Source organism: Drosophila willistoni, assembly GCF_018902025.1.
Source record: "Drosophila willistoni isolate 14030-0811.24 chromosome XL unlocalized genomic scaffold, UCI_dwil_1.1 Seg141, whole genome shotgun sequence".
NCBI classification, from domain to species: domain Eukaryota; kingdom Metazoa; phylum Arthropoda; class Insecta; order Diptera; family Drosophilidae; genus Drosophila; species Drosophila willistoni.
In genome coordinates, this window is record NW_025814052.1 from 1 (window position 1) to 18,406 (window position 18,406).

The following is an 18,406-nucleotide window of genomic DNA, read 5'->3' on the forward strand; positions in this document are numbered from 1 at the left end:
ATGGTGTGGTGGTGGTGGTTGTGCTGGGTTGTGGTGGTTGTAAGTTGTTGTAGTAGATGATGTGTGGCTTGATTGTGATGATGGTGATGCCAACCCTTGTCTCAGGCCCACTGTGCCATTGCGATAGGGGCCATTGCCGCCGCCGCCGCCTCCTCCACCGACGCCATTGCCGCCCATTAGACTGCCCGAACTGGGCAATGTGCCGGAGGCGCCAATAGCTCCCATGCCGGAGCTACCGTGCGCCTGCTGATGATGCAACAGGGTACGATTAATGGTGCCAGTACTAAGCGGAGCAGTGGGCGAAATGCTAGCACTTGGCGCATTCGATGCTGGAAATAGAGGCGCCGTCTCTGACTTGTCTGCATCCATGGTGGGTCTGCTGGAAAACAAAGAAAGTTAATACAAGTTAAGTTAAGTCAAAGTGTCAATTTGTTTCGTACTTACCGTTTACTCAAATAGATCCAGGCATGAGAATCGGCATACACCAATATGGTTAATAGAAATGCCGTCAATAGGCCAGCGACCATCATCAAACTGAGACCTAACAAACCGCCACCGCACAAGCCACGCAAGGCATCCTCATAGTGTCGATCGATGGCCCGTCTATCCAGCGTGGCTGAGAGTGTTGTCAAATTGCGTCTCGTCTCTTCGAGATCCGAGTCCATGGCGTTCAGTGTCCGCTGTACATCGATACGAGGATAAGTCTCCTGACTCATACTACAAAGGAGAGGAGAGGAGAGAGACATGTTGATACGACATTTGGAATGTCCGATTTCAAGTGTTCACTTACCGTTGCATAGTGTCTACATTCTCTCGGGCACGATCCACCAAATCTCGTGATTCATTGAGACGCAATATGAAACGATTGCGCAGGGTGCCACAATTGAGGAAATAAACATATGGACTCCGCTATTGAATGAAAGAAAACGATTAAATTTTGTTTTTAGTTCAACGATTTAAATGAATGATTATTCACTTACCATGCCCACTTGACGGCACATATATTCATGTGGACGCATACAGAAATCCCCGGCAGCCACACTGGAAGCCAAATAAAGTCCAGCCAGCAGCCAACAGATGATAATGCAAAATAGACCCGATACACTGAAGAAAATCAATGTGCAACGTGATCGTCGGGCGACACCAATAACCAGAACAGTGCAGAGTAGCAGTAAAATGGTTAAAAAGGCCAATGTGGCTGGCCAACGTATGGACTCGTAAAATTCACCCAGCTGCCATGAGAAAGAGACAGAGAAGACAAAGAGAAATCAGTCCAAGTCCAAGTCAAAATGTCAACTGTCAAAGATCAGAGACTCACAGAAAGCAGACCCATTAGCGAAGTATCATTCTCACTGCCCTTGGTCTTCATGAAATACAGGACCATGTTATCCAGCGAGGTGACAGCTCTCGAAGTGGTCTCTCTAACCACACGGGATGTCTCAAGCAATTGCAATACAACCGTCTCATTGTATTGAGGCTTCTCAACTAGATGTTCGATTTTATGGGATGTCATCTTTGTGTCCAAATCATGCTTAATACTTTCAGTCTGCAAAGCAAAACAACAAAAAAAAGTGGATAAAAATTATTTATAATTCGCGCTCTACATGATGATACACATATCCTTTCTAGTAGTCAGTTTCTTTAAAGCAGGTAAGGGATACACAAAGAGAGAGAGAGAGAGAGAGTGAGTAAGAGGAACAGTTCAAAAGTTAATGACCAAAATGCGTGTTTAAGGGGGGAGACGACTAGCCATCTCTTTCGCTCTCTCCCCCTACTACTATTCACCTTTTTAATCCAGGCACAGACAGACAGACAGACCGATATACATAGATATGTATATAGCAGAGAAAGCGAGAGAGAGAGAGAGAAAAAGAGACTGAGAGACCCTCAAACAGAAACAAAAGATGCGGTAGGACACAGAGAAATACAAAAAATATAGTTTTTACCGTAATGCCTTTGCTTCCGCACACGAGACCATGTCCTCGTTCTCATCCTGGCAGAGATAATTAATAGCGTTTTACTCAAGAGTCGAGCAATGCCAGCCATCTGTTAGGTCGGGCCTCCACCATCTCTTTCTTTCCCCCCCCCCCCCTTTTTTTTTCTCTCTCTCCATCGCGCTCTCTCTTTCTGTCTCTTGTTTTTTCTGTCTCTCTATCTCCTAGCCCCCTTTGATGCTGAATTCTTGTGTCATCTCAACTGTATCTGTCCTGACCTGGGCTCATCCTTTCGCTTTTCCCCCCCTCAATTCGTAACTTGCATCTTGCCTATCTTCTTCTAACCTTTTCCCTTATCGGCTCTGTTTGTCGCTCGCTCTCTCTCTCTCTCTCTCTCTTTCTCTCTATAATTTTCTCTTATACGAGGGACATTTAAAATGTTTTCCGAAAAGAAAAATAACTTCATATATTAGTGAATTTTTCTGTTTTTAAACCCACTCGCAGTTTCTTTAATCCTTGGACCACCCTCGCTATCACATGTATACATATGAGACTATACATACATGTGAGTATGAATGGTAGGGTGTGTGTGTGTGTGTGCTCAGAAAGTTTATGAATAGGAGAAGCAATGGCTATGTCTACGGTTAGGTTATGGCTACGGCCCCATCCTACTCGTTTATATATCTAAACCGTAACTGTCAACACAGCAGCTTTTAGGTTGATTATAATGAAAAAGAAGTCTACCAGGGGTCGTGATACACACACAAACACACACACACATACACATATTTGCAGGTCTTCGTTTCAAGGAGAAAGTTAAAGGATAAGACGACAATAATTTTCAGTGCTTTCAATTGGTATTCCATTTGGATTTAAGCTCTATCTTACACCCAAAAATAGGGAATTCGATTCTTACCTGTCGCTTAAGTGTTAGAACAAGTCCCTCCACATTCTTGCCAGAGCTGAAGGCCTGCAGCAGACCATTATGGAAATCATCATTACCATATAAACCTGAAAGTAGATTAAAAAAAAGATATAATGTATAATATGTATATGTATAAGCCTACTTTTTCAATAACTTAAAAATTACAGAAATTCGAATTATGTGGGCATCGAAAGGAAGAAAAAGGACAGTGCGGGGTCTGTAGCTAAAATATAAGTTGTCGGAATTGTAATATCCAAATTAGAAAATCAATTTTCAATGTAAAAGTTAGGACATGACTTAAAATTGGTCAATTTGAAAAACATTTCGAATTTTTGGTTAATCTTTCTCGTATCCAAACTGTATTTTGACCAATTTTTAACCGATTTCAAAAATGTATATACCAATAAAATTGGATAAAAAACATTAAAATTATATATCATTTTGAAAAATCAAAAAAACATTAAAATAATATATCATTTTGAAAAATCGCTTCAAATTTCGCAAAGCTACAGATTTGCAAAGTTATGAGTTTTTCAATGAAATAAATGAACATTGAATTAACCTTTCAGTGATCAAAAGTCGCTGTAAAGTTTTCGGAGCTCCTAAAATCGCAGGGTCTATTATACTTTTATATGGCTATTTCGGCACCGAGGAGGGGCAATTAACAAATCTCTCTGAATCTCACCTAAAAAGCAAAGGGCACACACGAAAGTCGTACATCAACTCTAAAGAAATATAAACTAATTACAAAAAAGTAAACAAAAACTGATACTTTTATCTACTTTTTTACTTTGAACTCAGTTAAAGTACTTATATGTTAGTAGATTTGTTTTAAGATTAATAGAAGTTTTATGCATACATATATATAATCGTTAAAGAAATTTGGTATACATTTTTCCTAGCAAGGGAGGAGATTTAACAAATTCTAACTTATTCTCACCTAAGCCCTAATCTAATTTTCGTAAAAATCGACAAACATCCTTAATAGATAAAAAGTAGAGCTAGAACTTCGGATTCCCGTGTTATTTAAAAGTTATTGAAAAATATTCTAACCAATTCTTCGACTGTGTTAACTTCGAATAACTTTTACTAACTATATAAAAAAAGAAAATAGTTCAGTTCAGGAAAATGTTGACTAACCAATGCGATGTGATATATGTATGTATATATATATTTTTTTTTTGGTTGCCCATTGCCCGACTTTTTCCTTTATTTTTTAATTGGTTCACTGATTGCATTTAATTCTGCAAGGTCAGAATGCGTATAATACAATAATGCAGAGATCAAAAGAAAAAGTGCGAACTGTGTGTACACATTTTTGTGTCAATTAAAAAAAAAAACAAAAAGAAAAAAACAGGCACTAATTTAATTATTATTTCATTGCAGAATCAGATGACTCGCCAACTAGCCTTTACACATCCCATCCAAAGAGATTGGGCGTTACCTCTTTGGCATTTTGACGTAAGCTTTACATGGCGCGGCCGGCGATCGTTTTTAGGGTCACTTGACCCAGCCAAGTGTATGTAGATTGTGTGTGTCTGACTGTGTGTGTGTGTGTACATAAATCTACATGTGCCTGCCTACTACCTACTACGTGCCCTGGGTCCATAGACGATGGCTGCCAAAGCGATAAGCCTAGCCGCGGCGGCGATTTGGCTAATTGCCAAGTTAAACACGCGAAGCAACAGACCAACGGCGACGTCGACGACGACGACAACTATGACGATGACGATGATGATGATTATGACGACAATTGGTAGGTAAAATGTATTGCATACGTGCCTTGGCAAATGCACAATAGACCCGTGAGTGAGTGAGTGAGTGAGTTCAATGAACCAAATCGATGGCTTACCTAGTCCGATGGCGGCACAGGTCATCAGGGTTATGATGACCAAGGAGCAACTCTGACACCTTTGGGCACTTGGTTTGCGTTGTTTTCGATCGCAGCATCTTGTCAGTAGATATAGTAGCAGACCCAATAATGATAGTATAAGCAATCCGGCGGGTATTGAGGCAAGTATACCCAGGCTCTGGAATAGATAAGAAAACACATTTGTTATTCAAATTGTCAAACTGTTCAATAATACTAATAATAATTTCATTACTACATCCATCGATGCAATCAATCAATAATTGAATAATTAAAGTGCATTCGATGAAAGGAAAGCCACAGGAACAAGAACCACCATTTAGTTCATTCGTTGTCCTTTTTTTGCTTTCGCTTTGCTTTGTCCCAACTGCCCGTCGTTTTGGGGCAAGGAATTGAGTAAAGTTTTAATTGAATAAGTTGCAACTCGTTTGCTGCTTGTTTGAGTTAGTTTTTTTTTTCTTTGGAGACCTGCCCCGCCGCCCCGCCAACAGCCCACCAACGTTCCAACGAGAAGCAAAATGGTTTCCAAACAAAAATAAAAAAAAAAAAAATATTCCGTCTGCAAAGTTCATTTTTTTTTTTTTTTTTTTTTGGTTTTTTACTTTGCTTTGTCGTTGGGCGCAACGCAAAAACGACAAAAACTTAATTGAATTGGCAACACGACAACCGAAAAGTAGCAACAACAACAGTATCCTCTTGGACCTCGGGACAGGACCCCATACAAATACATACGTACGTACAGACCGACAGACAGACAGACAGGCTGCCCGGGAGACACCGTGAAGCACAGCCAAAAGCAGAGTAGCTCGTTGCCAGCCATGCAATGCATTGGACACAAACAAAAAAAATATATATTTAAATATATTCCGTTCAAATATGAACGGAAATTTCATTGCCTTTCATTAAAAAAAAAGGAACAAAAACAAAAAGGAGCAAAAACACCACCAACAATATGAAAAATCAATGTGAAATCAGTTAAGCTACGGACTTTTAGATACCCTGTAAGAATTGGACCAAGACTGGCTAAGAAATCCTCAATTTTAAAATAGAAACACAAAGGAAGGATCAATAGATCTTTGTTGTTGATCTTTCGCTCATTATTCGCTTAATGAATGCTTCGAATTTGAATGTTTGGATTCTGCTCAATCCATTTCGGGGTTTCCTTTCAAATTCCAATCGTTCTCAAACTAATCGCTTTAAGAATATTTGGAAAATTGTATGAGTATTTCGGCCACTTTCATCCGTTTTAGGAATTCGTTTGAATCATTTTTACTGGTCCCTTTCGGTTGTTTTTTAAAGAGTACTTCGAATTTGGACGATCGTTCTAAGCCTTCTCCAAAGTAGAGGGTGGTTGGGTGATTATCTTAGTCCTAGGACCTTAGGGTAGGACTAAGGACGTTTCAGAGGTTTGTTTCAGTTTCAATCCATCTCACAGGTCGCTTTCGGGTCCATCTAATCGATTGAAAAATCGATTTTGGATTTGGATAATCCTACCCTTATATACTTGATATATGCCCTCTTATCCTGAAAGTTGTAGGGTATGACTCTACTCAAATTACCGGCATACACGCTTCGCATAAGGAGGTAGGGGAAGGATAGAAGATAGAGTGAGGGAGAGAAAGGGAGAGAGAGAGAGTGGGGGATATACATACATACATATGTATGGCTTGTTAAAGGTATACCAGAATGAGGGTATCCACTTTTCTTCTTACTAACTGCGAGAGGAGTCATCAAGTCACCCTCGATATTTGCTTATTTCATTCATTCCAACTAAATGTAAATGAGTCACACCACACACACACACACACTCATAGAGAGTGAGGAATGGGGGCATGGGGAGCTGAGTTTAAGTAGAAACTTGAGACGCTTGTCAATCAAGTTCAATATGTCCAGAATGTAAGGAGAACCATTAAAAGATTGTGACATGTTTCGACTTGTGTCCAATTTGGTTACCTACTACCATCCAGGCGGCATAAATTTATTATTTATAATGACAGTTAGTTAGTTTGTCATGTAAATAATCATTAAAAACTAAGAAAGGCAGGCATACAGAGGCAGCGTAAACTAAACTTAGCAGAGAGACCCTTTTTGCCCCTCCATATCTTGTAGTTGTTGCTTTCTTAGGGTATGGCCCACTTGCGTGTCCTCGCGAACAGTTGAATGACACTTGAGACGATGAACATGGACGAGTTTTCCTTTGCCCTCTCCGCCATTCAAAACAAAGTGAATTCACTTTGTGTTGCACAAAATGAAGTGACAATTTTTTTGAAGAGAGAGAGAGAGGGAGAGAGATCGGGAGGACGGGCAGGCAGGCAACCCTTCTCGTTTGAACGCGGCGCTAAAAATGGCAAATTACACGCTGGCGGCCCAACAAGCCTGTTAAATTGAATTAAATCAAAGCAAATTGCCATCAACATCATCAGCAGCAGTAGTGACATTAGCAACAACAACAACAACCACAACAGCAATAATAACCTTGGTTACTCTGCATGCCTCCATTTCATTTTGCCTGTCTTTAGTTTGGTTTCATTTGGCAACCCTACCTCAATTACTCATCTTTAAAATGAGTGGGCAATGTTAAGGGAAGTTTATCATCATGTAGATAAATAGAATTGAACATTTCTTGCTATGTGTACTAGTTAGTTAGTTAGTTAGTAACTAACTAGTCCTATATGCATTTCCAATTTCTAGTAAACATTTGCACCGTGTAAACATTTTGTCATTTGATTGGGACACAACCTTTGATTCGCAATTTGATGATGAATCAATATAGCTTTGTATGCTCAATTGATTGAGAAAAACTAACCTTTTGTACAGTTTCTTGCAATGTCTTTACTATTAAAATTTATTATTTAAAATTATCTTACTTCTATTTCTCCCTCTCTCTCCTGCAGTATGTAGAAGAATTCATCAAGGAACGATTTCTCGACGTTTTTGAACTTTGATTTCAAGACAACGATTTATTTATGCCCTTTCTTAGCTCAACTAAGGATTAAATTTTAAATTAACCCAGTAACAAAAAATGATTCTAAAATCAAATGACCCAATGCTTAAAACGCATCCAAAACTAGTTAGTTCCCTTTTTTATTTCATGAAAAATTTCAAAATGAATGTGAGAAATTTCACTTATCCTTCATGCATAGGGCACAAATCTTCTTACAAAATTTCTTAGGGACTTTCGTACAAATTTCTCGAGTGATTCCCTAAGCAAAGATTGAACGTTCCTTGAGGATTTCCTGAGAGTTGGTACTGCATCTGTTACCTACTTTTACATCTTTCTTTTTCAATTACACCAAAGTAATAGGCTAATAGCCTTTCTCTACCTCTCTCGCATTCATCCTTTCTCTTTTAATTGATGTTTAGTTTTAGTAACTAAATCTGGATAGTTTTCACTATTAAGGGAAAATCCAAAGAGTGAAGCTAATCTAATGACGCGCGGTGTACACATGGTTCCACACCTTTTCCACTTTGAACTTTCAAACATATGATTTTTTTTTCATTACAAAAAAACATAGTTACCTGGTAGATATTACCTACTTATGTATAGTTGACGTTGCTTTTGTCGTCTCACAAAATTTTATAGGAACACACAAATTTATTACTACTTGCCCGGGTCACAACAAAAACCAAAACAAACTACAAAAATAAATCACAAAAATTTATATATATTTTTTACGTGAAAAAACAACCAAAAATGTGGCAAAGCTTCGTGGTAGATGACCAACAAAAGCGGTACTTTGCCCATAGAGAACTACGACATCCTGATTATAGGTTCACGCTTTATGATCCCCAGTGTAGCTTTTGTTACATAGAGATTATTAACAAAACCAATGCAGTGGATAGAGCCGAGTCCTTAAATCGTCATATGATCGTTGCACAACAATTAGATGCAAACCACCTGAATGAGACCCTTTTGAGAGGCACCCATGATGCAGCCTCGGAATATCGATTCTCTGACGATAAAACTAATGCGGAGGCAGGAGCAAATAATCCAAAAAAAGTGAAACTACTCGTTCAGATGGTCTATAAGCAAAAGGATGGGAAATTCTTTCGATATTTTTGGCAACTAAGACAAGCAACTCAAGAAGAGGTCAGTTGCCTGAGATGGCAAAGAGAGAACTAGAGAGAGTTTCATTTTCTGTTAATAACCAATTTCATTTGCCTTTTAGTTCTGTGATGCACTCTTTAAGCCCGCTCTGCAGTCCATTACCGAAATTAATAGCCAAATCTGTGAGTTGCGTTTCGCTCTCATGGAACGTGAAAAGAGACCATGGCAACGTCCCTTCGACTTTCAAAACTTTGACACAAAATACGAAGAGTCAACATCCAAAGCCAATTCCCTAATGCGTTTAAGTGGCACTAGCACTACCCTAAGTCCCAAAAGAAACGGTTGCAAATCGTCAAGCAAAAGCGCTTTGGAAGAGTTACGCATCCTTAAATTGAACTTGTCTTCAATGTGTAGGCATTTGGCTAAGCAGCAACCGGAAGAGCTTCCTCCAGTAGTCGTTGAGCAAGAAGATATAAAACTGACCTTGCCCATTACTTACATTTGTAATTGTGATTACTGCAGAAAGCAACACCAGAAGGAACAACAACAGAAACAGGAGGCAAGGGAACCACAGGAGCAACGACGCCAACGAGAGCGACGAGAGCGACGGGAGCAACGGGAGCACCGGGAGTTCCGTGAGCCAAGGGAACGACGGGAGTCACGGGAGCAAAGGGAGATACGTGAGCCACGTGGTCAACGAGGATATAGTGCTGGGAATCAAAGGATTGTCAAGAAACAGCACAAATACCACGAAATACAGCCAAACAATGGCAATACTTTTCGTATACTCCATAGGAATCCAAAGTTCCAATATCGCAGTGAATCAAGCAGCTGCAGCAGCAGCAGTGACCCGGAGAATGTACAATCTCGCCGTAGACCCCGGCGCTAATTGAGAGATCCAGAGAATATCTCATACCCCTCCCCAAAAAAAAAAAAGAAATTGAAAACCGCCAAAGTAGTATATTGAAATTTCAGTTAATCCTTATTATCTTATTTATTGTATTTTAGATCGCCATATATACATATGTATATTTCTATGCGGAAAAAACAAAACTTTCATCTGCATTTTCTAATATTGTTGTAGGCGTTGTTTCTCTGAACCAACCAAAAATGAAAAAAAATTAGAATTTCTGCCTCTATATTAAGTAAAAAACCAGTTTCGCCCTCAAACCCAGTTATAGCTACATACAGACAGACATAATGCAATAAAACAAATACATACATATATGTATGTATGTATATGTATGTATCTATGTATGTACGCATGGAATGTGTATCAACTTTGTTGTTGGCCGTTTCCGGGGTCGTCTCCGGTTTTTTCTCCCCCCCCTTTCCTAGCTCAGAAAATCAGAGTGCAAAAGCGATAAAGACAGAATTTAGCCCCATAGGGCAAATGTCCAACCAAGATATCGCGAATCTAAAAATAATGCATGACAATTCTTCATCATCAAGGAGATGAATGAAGGAAACTCCATTGTGTTTGTGTGTGATACAAGTTTGATGGAAATTTTGAGAAATGAAAATTAAAATCAACAACAACAGCAACAAAACAAACTCAGGAACCAAAATTCATCTCTCAAAAACCCCCACACACACACACTCACACATAGACACATACATATTAATAAAAAAGAAAGAGCATTGGAATTGAAATCGCCGCCCGCCGCCAACGGAAGTTCAGGAAGTTGTCGCGTAGGAAAGGTTGAGGGAGGATAATGCCAACGGGCGGTAAGTCATTTTATAGTGGGCACATCATAGGTTGACGCGGTGATGTGGCATAATTTCATATGCAAATCACGTGACTGACACAAAAGAATAACAACAATAACATATATAAATATATTTTAACTCTGAATTTCAATTGCGTCGTTGCGGAAAAACTAGAGAAAGAAAAAGAGGTGTGTCCCGCCCCATCCCACAACCATTTCCCATTCATTATATAGAGAATGTTCGAACCAAAAGTTATTGCCCCTTTTTATAGGTAATGTACCATACCGATTCCTTTGGAATTCTTAGTCACCCCATTAACCAGAGGAGTTATAAAGAAATTGATAAAAGAAACCAAAAGCATATGGAAAAAGTCTAAGGATCGCAAACTGAGGTTTAAATGAAGTCGTCGTAAGTCGTCTCGCCGACTTAGGCATACACCAGTGAAACAAATATCTCAAATTTAATATAAAGAAAAAATTTATTTACGTATTTTTAAAAAATTCTGTTCACATGCTTTTTACAAGCATATTTCAGTATCTCGCTCACCCAAGCATTTGAGCACACTAGCGCCGCCACCAGCCAACGGCCATCTCCGGCCTTATGAAAAAACGTTTATACGCATAACTTGGCTATTTTTCGGTCCGATTTGGATCAAATTTGTTTTTATGCTGATTATTAATATCAAATTTAAGTGTGCCAAATTTGATTGCACAAGGTACAAAATTACGGGAGATAATTGAGTTTTTTTAAATTACGGGGGCGAAAAGGGGCGTGGCAAAATCTTTATACATACATAATGTGCGCATTTACTAGGCAAATATACATACCAAATATTTTGTCTGTAGCTAGAATAGTTTTTGAGATAAACGCTTTTTTTAAATTGCGGGGGCGGAAAGGGGCGCGGCAAAAATATGAAATAAACTTGCTCACTTTACATACTACACGAGTCTACATAGCAAATTTGGTGGCTCTAGCTTTTACAGTCTCCGAGATCGAGGCGTTCATACGGACGAACATGGCTAGATCGACTCGGCTATAGATGCTGATCAAGAATATATATACTTTATGGGGTCGAAAAACTTCCTTCTGCCTGTTACATACATTTTGGTGACTTTAATATACCATTTCACCCTATAAGTGTATGGTATAATTATGGGGTTTCGGTTCAGATAAACATATATGTACATACATATATGCATGACTCTAACCCGACAAATATTATTCAGATATATAATATGTACATAAGAATCTAATGATTGCACACTGCGGTTCTTCTGGGGTTTTGTGTTCAGATAAACATATGCCTGACTCGGATTCAGATACAGATATGTATATAATACCACAAGTATTGAATCACTTAATTTTTGTATCATTTTGCATTTCAATTCGAATTTCAACTACCCAGATTGGTTTTGTTTTCTAAGTATGTATGTTAATTTAGTCATCAAACTGAAATTGGATTAATAATATTTGCCTCATCCTATATACAATTGTCGCTGCCTCCTCTTTGAATGTTTATTGATTTCGAAAAGCCAATTTTGTATGTATGTATGTATCTTGCTTTCAACTCAAGATCATTAGAACGCATCAGTCTAATATAAACACAAACACCAAAAATTCAATTGGAATCCACAAGATTTCTTCGTTAATCCATTAAGAAGGGGGGGAGAAAAATAATAATAGGCGCCTACGCAAAACTTTCACAGTAAGAGCTCTCAAAAAAGAAAAACCAAATGAAACTGAGCCAAAAGAACTTCAATAGGAAAGAACCTGATGGGCAAAGAGGAGGTCGGAGGGAGAGTTGATTTTTCGATGGACGCCCACCAACCAAGAGACAAAAAAAAAAAAGAAACAGGAAAAATCAGAAACAAGAAACGAAACAAACAAAAAAACCGTTTTTGAACTTGAACTTTTTTTCTTTTTTATTTGGGCATGGACCAAAACAACTAAAAACCAAATAAATAAATAAATAATACAAAAAAAGAAACAAATAGAAACGTTGTGTGGTCTTTCGGTTAGATCATTTTTTTTGCTCATATTTAAAAAGAAACTGGAGCACAGTAAACGAAAATGAGAAGAAGAACAAGACGAAACAAGGGATAGAAGAAAAAGGATCGATAAATTTCACCTTTCCATGGTTGATTGGCTGGGCCAAAGTCGTAAAATCGCGACAATTTGAGACTGCAACGGCATTTCTTTCTACCTCGCTCTCTCTCTCGCGCGCGCTCTCTGGGACAAAGAGAATGAGAGCAAAGCAAATGCCCATATGGGCATCATCACATAGTAAGATGCATCTCTGTTAAATGTGAGGGCAGCTGTCACAGTCTGGCAGACTCGGTTTCTCTGATTCTGCCGGAAAAGTATTTGTTAGTGAGTGAGTGAGTGAGGGAGTGAGGCATAGCTTGTGTCTGTGCAATTGCCTGCAGTTGTCAGTGTGTTTGTATGTGTGTGTGTGTGCATCTGGAGTTGCACACAGAAAGAGAAAGGAACAAACAATCCGTCTGATAATTTGCTTAAACCAGAGTTAGTTAGAGAAAAACAAAAAGTCAAAGATGCGTCTCTCTTTCACTCCTCCTCACGTCATCTAAACGGAACCTATTTTACTGCTGTTCCAACAGCTGTCATTGTCACTGGGAAATGCCTCTGCCTGGTACTATATGGATGGGCAAAAGGCCGATGAGATTTATCACATCTGTACGACATACGTCCATAAACCATATATACCATATATTTACATATATGTGCGATTTGGTATGGTATTCAAAAGTGCAATGTCGGCACAAAATATCGAAATTTATATGTGTACATACATGCATGTCTATAGAGTTTTATCTCTACTAGATTCATTTTGTTTCAATTACTTTTCCCTTCCCATCCATCTTAAATATGAAAGGCCTTCATGGAGACAATGTCTCTCTGGTTGGACGCTGGGTTAAGTTTAATTTTAACTCAATCTATTGTTAATCTCATATATGCGGGCGACGGGCAGCCCTCCAAAGGGAGTGCTTTTCCTCTCACTCTCTACCCTTACTATCTATGTATGTACTATGTATATATTTTAGTCAGCCCCATATATTTTACTATTGGGGTGCGTCATCAACATCATCATCATCACCTCGGAGGCAATTTTTAAGCCATTTTGAAGGTTGAATTGATCATCATCATCATCAACAACAACAACAACAACAACAACACATATTTAATTTGTGTTGTTGTTGTCTGCTGCCAGCAGAACTGCAAAAGGCACTCGACAAAAAAAAAAAGTGTTGGTACATACATATGTACATATATACATATTTAAATTTCCACCATAATGATGTATATGTCTACGTACGTATGTATATAGAGGTATGTATTTCAATGACTTTCTTCATTTGCCCATTTAGTTAGTGAGCGTTAAGTAGATCAGCACAAATTTACAATATGTGATGTAAGGCTACTCCTACGGCTCCTGCTGTCAATAGCCGGCACCAAACCACCATATAAACGTAGTCTTACGGAATGCATGATACATATACACATACACATACATACATTCATATATACCGTAAATGTGTTTGGTTTCGACTGATTTTTGCTGACGCGCGTAAAAAACTACGCCCAATGCACACACAAAATGTTGAGAAGAGAGCTCGGGCTGGCAACGGCAGCAGCGGAAGGTACGTTTGGTGCAGCCAGCCCAGCTGACCTACATCCGCATATAACGAAGCTAAAGCGGCGAAGAACAAACCCATCAGCTGACCTGATTTTCATCGTTGTTGGAAGCCGGCATGGACAGATTGGATGGAAGGACGGACGGAAGGATGGCCGGACGGAATAGCAAATTGCTAATTTTAATCAAATTTCTGCGACAAGAACAGAAAAACTACTAAAGTAAATGATATAAGAGTGTAAGCCTCCCATTGGGACCTATTGGGGCTCCTTCCTCCCTCCTATCCCTACCGATTACATTATCAAATTCAAATGCCAGGACACGGACGTGGATCGTTAAAATGAAAAAAAAAAGAAACACACACACACAAAGACAGAGAAAAGGAATACAGGAAGCCGGAAGTGTGCCGCACATGGCAAAGCAAAGCAAAGCAATCCCAGAAATGGAATGGAATACGAAACAAAATGGGAAAGATGCGATAGATGAGAAGTTTTTTTTGTTTCCCTTGGTTTCTCTTGCACAGCAGGCTCAGGGCTCAGGTAAAGTCTGAGTGTGTGTCTGTGTGTGTGTGTGTGTGTGTAGACTGAAATATTTGTATTGTAGATTTCGACTTGAGTGGCCACTTGAGCAAAGAAATGGCCCATTATTATAGGAGATACTTAAACCAATGTGCGGTTGACGGGGGTGCGGGGAGGTTCTTAGGGTATCGAGGGCTCGGGAGTTGGGGGTGGGGTTAAGGGTTATGGGGTAAATGAATTTTTGTTGTCGCTCTAATACTCACCTCTAGGTAAACATCGCTATCCGGATTGAAGGTGTCATTAACCCGGCGAAATGTGTAATTCACATGTGGTATTGAATGCAGAATTTTTACGAGTATGCTCGGCTGTTCCATTTTTCCTTGTTACACACAGAGAACAGAAACACACACACACACACGCGCGCAGTAAAAACACTCACACACACACACACCCACGAGCGGAGACAGCCAGAGAGAGTAAATGAAGCACGCGAAGGAGAGATTCACACACACTCCGTCGGGAGGGGGAAAAGGGGGATGGAGTAGTAGTTGTTGTTGTTGTTGTTGTTATAGCTTGATGTGATTCCTGTTGTTGTTGTTGTTGTTGTTGTTTTACGAGGGAGTGCGTGCGCTTATATGTATGTACATATGTGTGTGTGTGTCGTCTGTGTGTTGTAGTGTGTTGGAGGAGCGACGCAATGTCGCTGCTGCTTTTGACGTCACACAATGCTGCTGCTGCTGCTGCAAGCTAAAGAAACAGAAGAAGAAAATAAAACCGTTAGAGCTGCGGGGGTGTTAATGCGTGCGTTTCACACGCTGTTCCAAATGCCAAAACGTTGCAAGACAAAACCCAAACGCATGCTCCTGGCAAATGCTCTCACTCGCGCTAGCTCTTGCTCTCCCGTTCGTTTCGTTTATCTCTCGCCCTCTCTCTCTCTCTCTCTCTTTCTTTCACCCACACTCCTTAGCACGCGTCGTCCTGCCTGTGTGCTCTAAATTTTCACTTTCACTTTTCACACACACACACCCAAAAAAAAAGGCAAAAGAAACTGCAAAAATTTACACGAACACGCACACACACACACACGTATATGAAGAGTTAGTTTTGCCAGGCAAATATTATATAGCCGATTATTTATATTTTTGTTATGATTATTATCACTTTTCCTTCTTTATTTTCAGCGAAAGAGAGCCAAACTTAGAGAGAGATAGGAAGATAGAGAGTGAGAACACAACAGATACCACAAAAGAAAGAAGCAAAAAAAAAACTGCACAGAATTCTCGCGCTTATCAGCAGCATCCGTTGGATGATAATTATGAGAGGTGAGTAAAACTGATAACTATTAAGTATACACGTAACACACACACTCACTCACTCATACCACTCTTATGTAAATTCGTGTTATTGTATTGCACGCAAAATTAAAAAAATTTAAAATTTTGCTATTTGCTATTCCTTTGGACTTGTTTTTTGTTTTTACGTGCACGGGGCGTTGTTTCATTTACCGTCTCGTCTCTTTGCCGTTCCGTTTCGCAAATAGCGGTTCTTATTTCTCTTTTCGACTTTTGTGCCCTGCGAACCGTTATGTGCAACCTCGAACCGTTATGTGCAACTTCGAACTGATGTGCCGACTTGGATGAAAATACTCTCTCCTTTTTATACATATATTTTTCTCGTATACAATCTCTTATATAAGTGGATTTCGAAGAGTTGCTGCAAAGAATCACAGGACGAGGATATTTTTTTTTTGTTGTAAGACTTAAACAACGACCGATGGCATACCCTTAGGCGGAGTATGTGTAAGTGTAATGACCCTGAATTCATTAACTGAATCCTGCGACAGTTACTCATATAACACAAATTAATCCTTTTTGGGATCCATCAAGTAAGTTAATGCGACAGTCGTAGACGCCCGTTGTGAAGCATCTACGAATACAGGGTATCATAAAGTCGGCGCGCCCACTTCAAATATTTCATTTTTCTGGTATGCTTCTTAGACAAAGAAAAGTTCTTTAAGGGCGCGCACAGTTGCGGAAATGAAGTTATATACCTTCTTTAGTAAAAAAAAACTGTACTGTAACTTATTTCTTTCAAAAATTGGCATCTTTAGATACCTCACTATATAATATTTGAAGACTTTCTTATAAATACTGACCATAGAATTCAATTCACAACAGTCGAGACAGAAAATGATATAGAGAAGAACATGGAAACCTATTTTGGATACTTCAACGAGATTTGGACTCAAAAAATCCCAAAAATAGGTCCACATTTTGATTTTCTGACCATCAGGTTGCCATATTGTAGTGGCCAGAAGTGTTCCTAAGCCTAAAACTAATCGAAAACAGTTATGGTAGTGTTAAAGGTCTACCAAGAAGAAGAACGCATTGTTCTTACGTAAATTTAGGTATTTTTGCAAAATTGTAGCGACAAACCCAAATAATTATTCGAATTTAAGCTAAATACATGAATCCATTAAAAAAAATTCCAAAGTATTGCAATAATTTGAAAAATGTGTTGTTTTTTACGATGGGTGGTGATATATTTATTTTCAGAGCTGTATCACATTTCAATATACGACACGATACGATCAAGCCGAATGCAACTTATCGTAATTGGAGAAGAAAATTCAAAATGCAATATTGAATATGCATTTGCAAGTTAATTTTTATAGCTGATTATACAGATTTTACTTTACGGTTCTTTTTTTTTTTTTGTTGTTTTCTGTTGGTCTGTGCTAGATTTTTGGTTTTTTTGTTTGTTGTTGCTGTCTTTTCTGTTTGGCCGAGAAAAACGAGTTTAGGAAATGAAGAGGAAAAACGACAGCTAACAAGAATAACCGCTTCCAAGAGCTTTGCTAGTTTATGTTTATGTTGTGTGGTTGCACTTCACTTCCACCTCTCTATCCCTATCTCTTTCTGTCTGTCTCTCTAACTCCACCCCTCCTCCCACCACCTGATTCACCTCGCTAGATTGGTGTGTAATTCGAAGCAGTTACAAATGCAAACAAAAACAAAATATATTAGTTTTTTTTTAAATTCCTGAGCTGGCGTCAGACGACGACCGACGACGTTGTCGTTTTATATATATTTTTTTTATCTGTAATAGAAGAAGAAGAAGTAAAATACTGAAAAATGATTATTACTAATAAAATATTTGTTCAATGTCGGCAACTAAAAGTTGCCGGAATGGATCGATGATAAAAGGCAAACATAAAAAGAAACCCTTACTAAAGCATACGAAACGACTTTGTGTATACCCTACATCAAATTGCAATAGGAAATGCATTCCAAATTTCCAAACGATTTTATTTTAATTTGATCGAAAATTACCCCCAGATATAATAGATTGGATATAGATATTAGAGTGGGTGTGGAAAATTTTAATATGATCTACAATTGATGGTGTCCAAAATATACCCAAAATATTGATGACTTTAAAGTTAAAGGGTATTTAAAAGAAAATAAACCCAATATTAACCACAAAGTAAAGGAATTGTTGCATGGCTATTGGGGTCTGGGTAGATCGGTATCTGCCCGTCTGTCATCTTATCAGCACATGTGAAAAGTAAATAAAAGTGTGAAATAAAATTAACAAGTTTTTTTTTGGTATGTATTTCTGTTGTTTTTGTTGTTTGTCTTGCGAACTGGGCCTGAACTTGGTTTGTTCCGGAGGGGGAGGAGAAGAGCTAGCGGTCCATCGAAGGGGCATAAAAGTTGCTTTTCAGTCTATTTTTATAACAAAATGCA

At 38.8% G+C, this 18,406-nt stretch overlaps 2 protein-coding genes across 3 annotated transcripts; one reads left to right on the forward strand and one right to left on the reverse strand.

Annotated features, from left to right (window-relative positions):
* Positions 1–26: 26 nt before the first annotated feature.
* LOC6648586 (protein tweety-2) lies at positions 27–15,250 on the reverse strand (the record flags this gene model as incomplete). Of its 2 annotated transcripts, none has more annotated exon segments than XM_047011402.1 (8): positions 27–376; positions 445–717; positions 791–909; positions 981–1,232; positions 1,319–1,546; positions 2,851–2,945; positions 4,712–4,889; positions 14,921–15,250. In XM_047011402.1, coding segments are annotated over 8 exon segments (1,606 nt in total), but the record flags the coding sequence as incomplete, so codon positions are not given.
* LOC111519334 (trichohyalin-like) lies at positions 8,291–9,800 on the forward strand. Its single transcript, XM_023179581.2, has 2 exons — positions 8,291–8,819; positions 8,899–9,800. Exons 1-2 carry the CDS (start codon positions 8,424–8,426, stop codon positions 9,664–9,666), a joined length of 1,164 nt encoding a protein of 387 aa, XP_023035349.1. The 5' UTR covers positions 8,291–8,423; the 3' UTR covers positions 9,667–9,800.
* Positions 15,251–18,406: the final 3,156 nt, after the last annotated feature.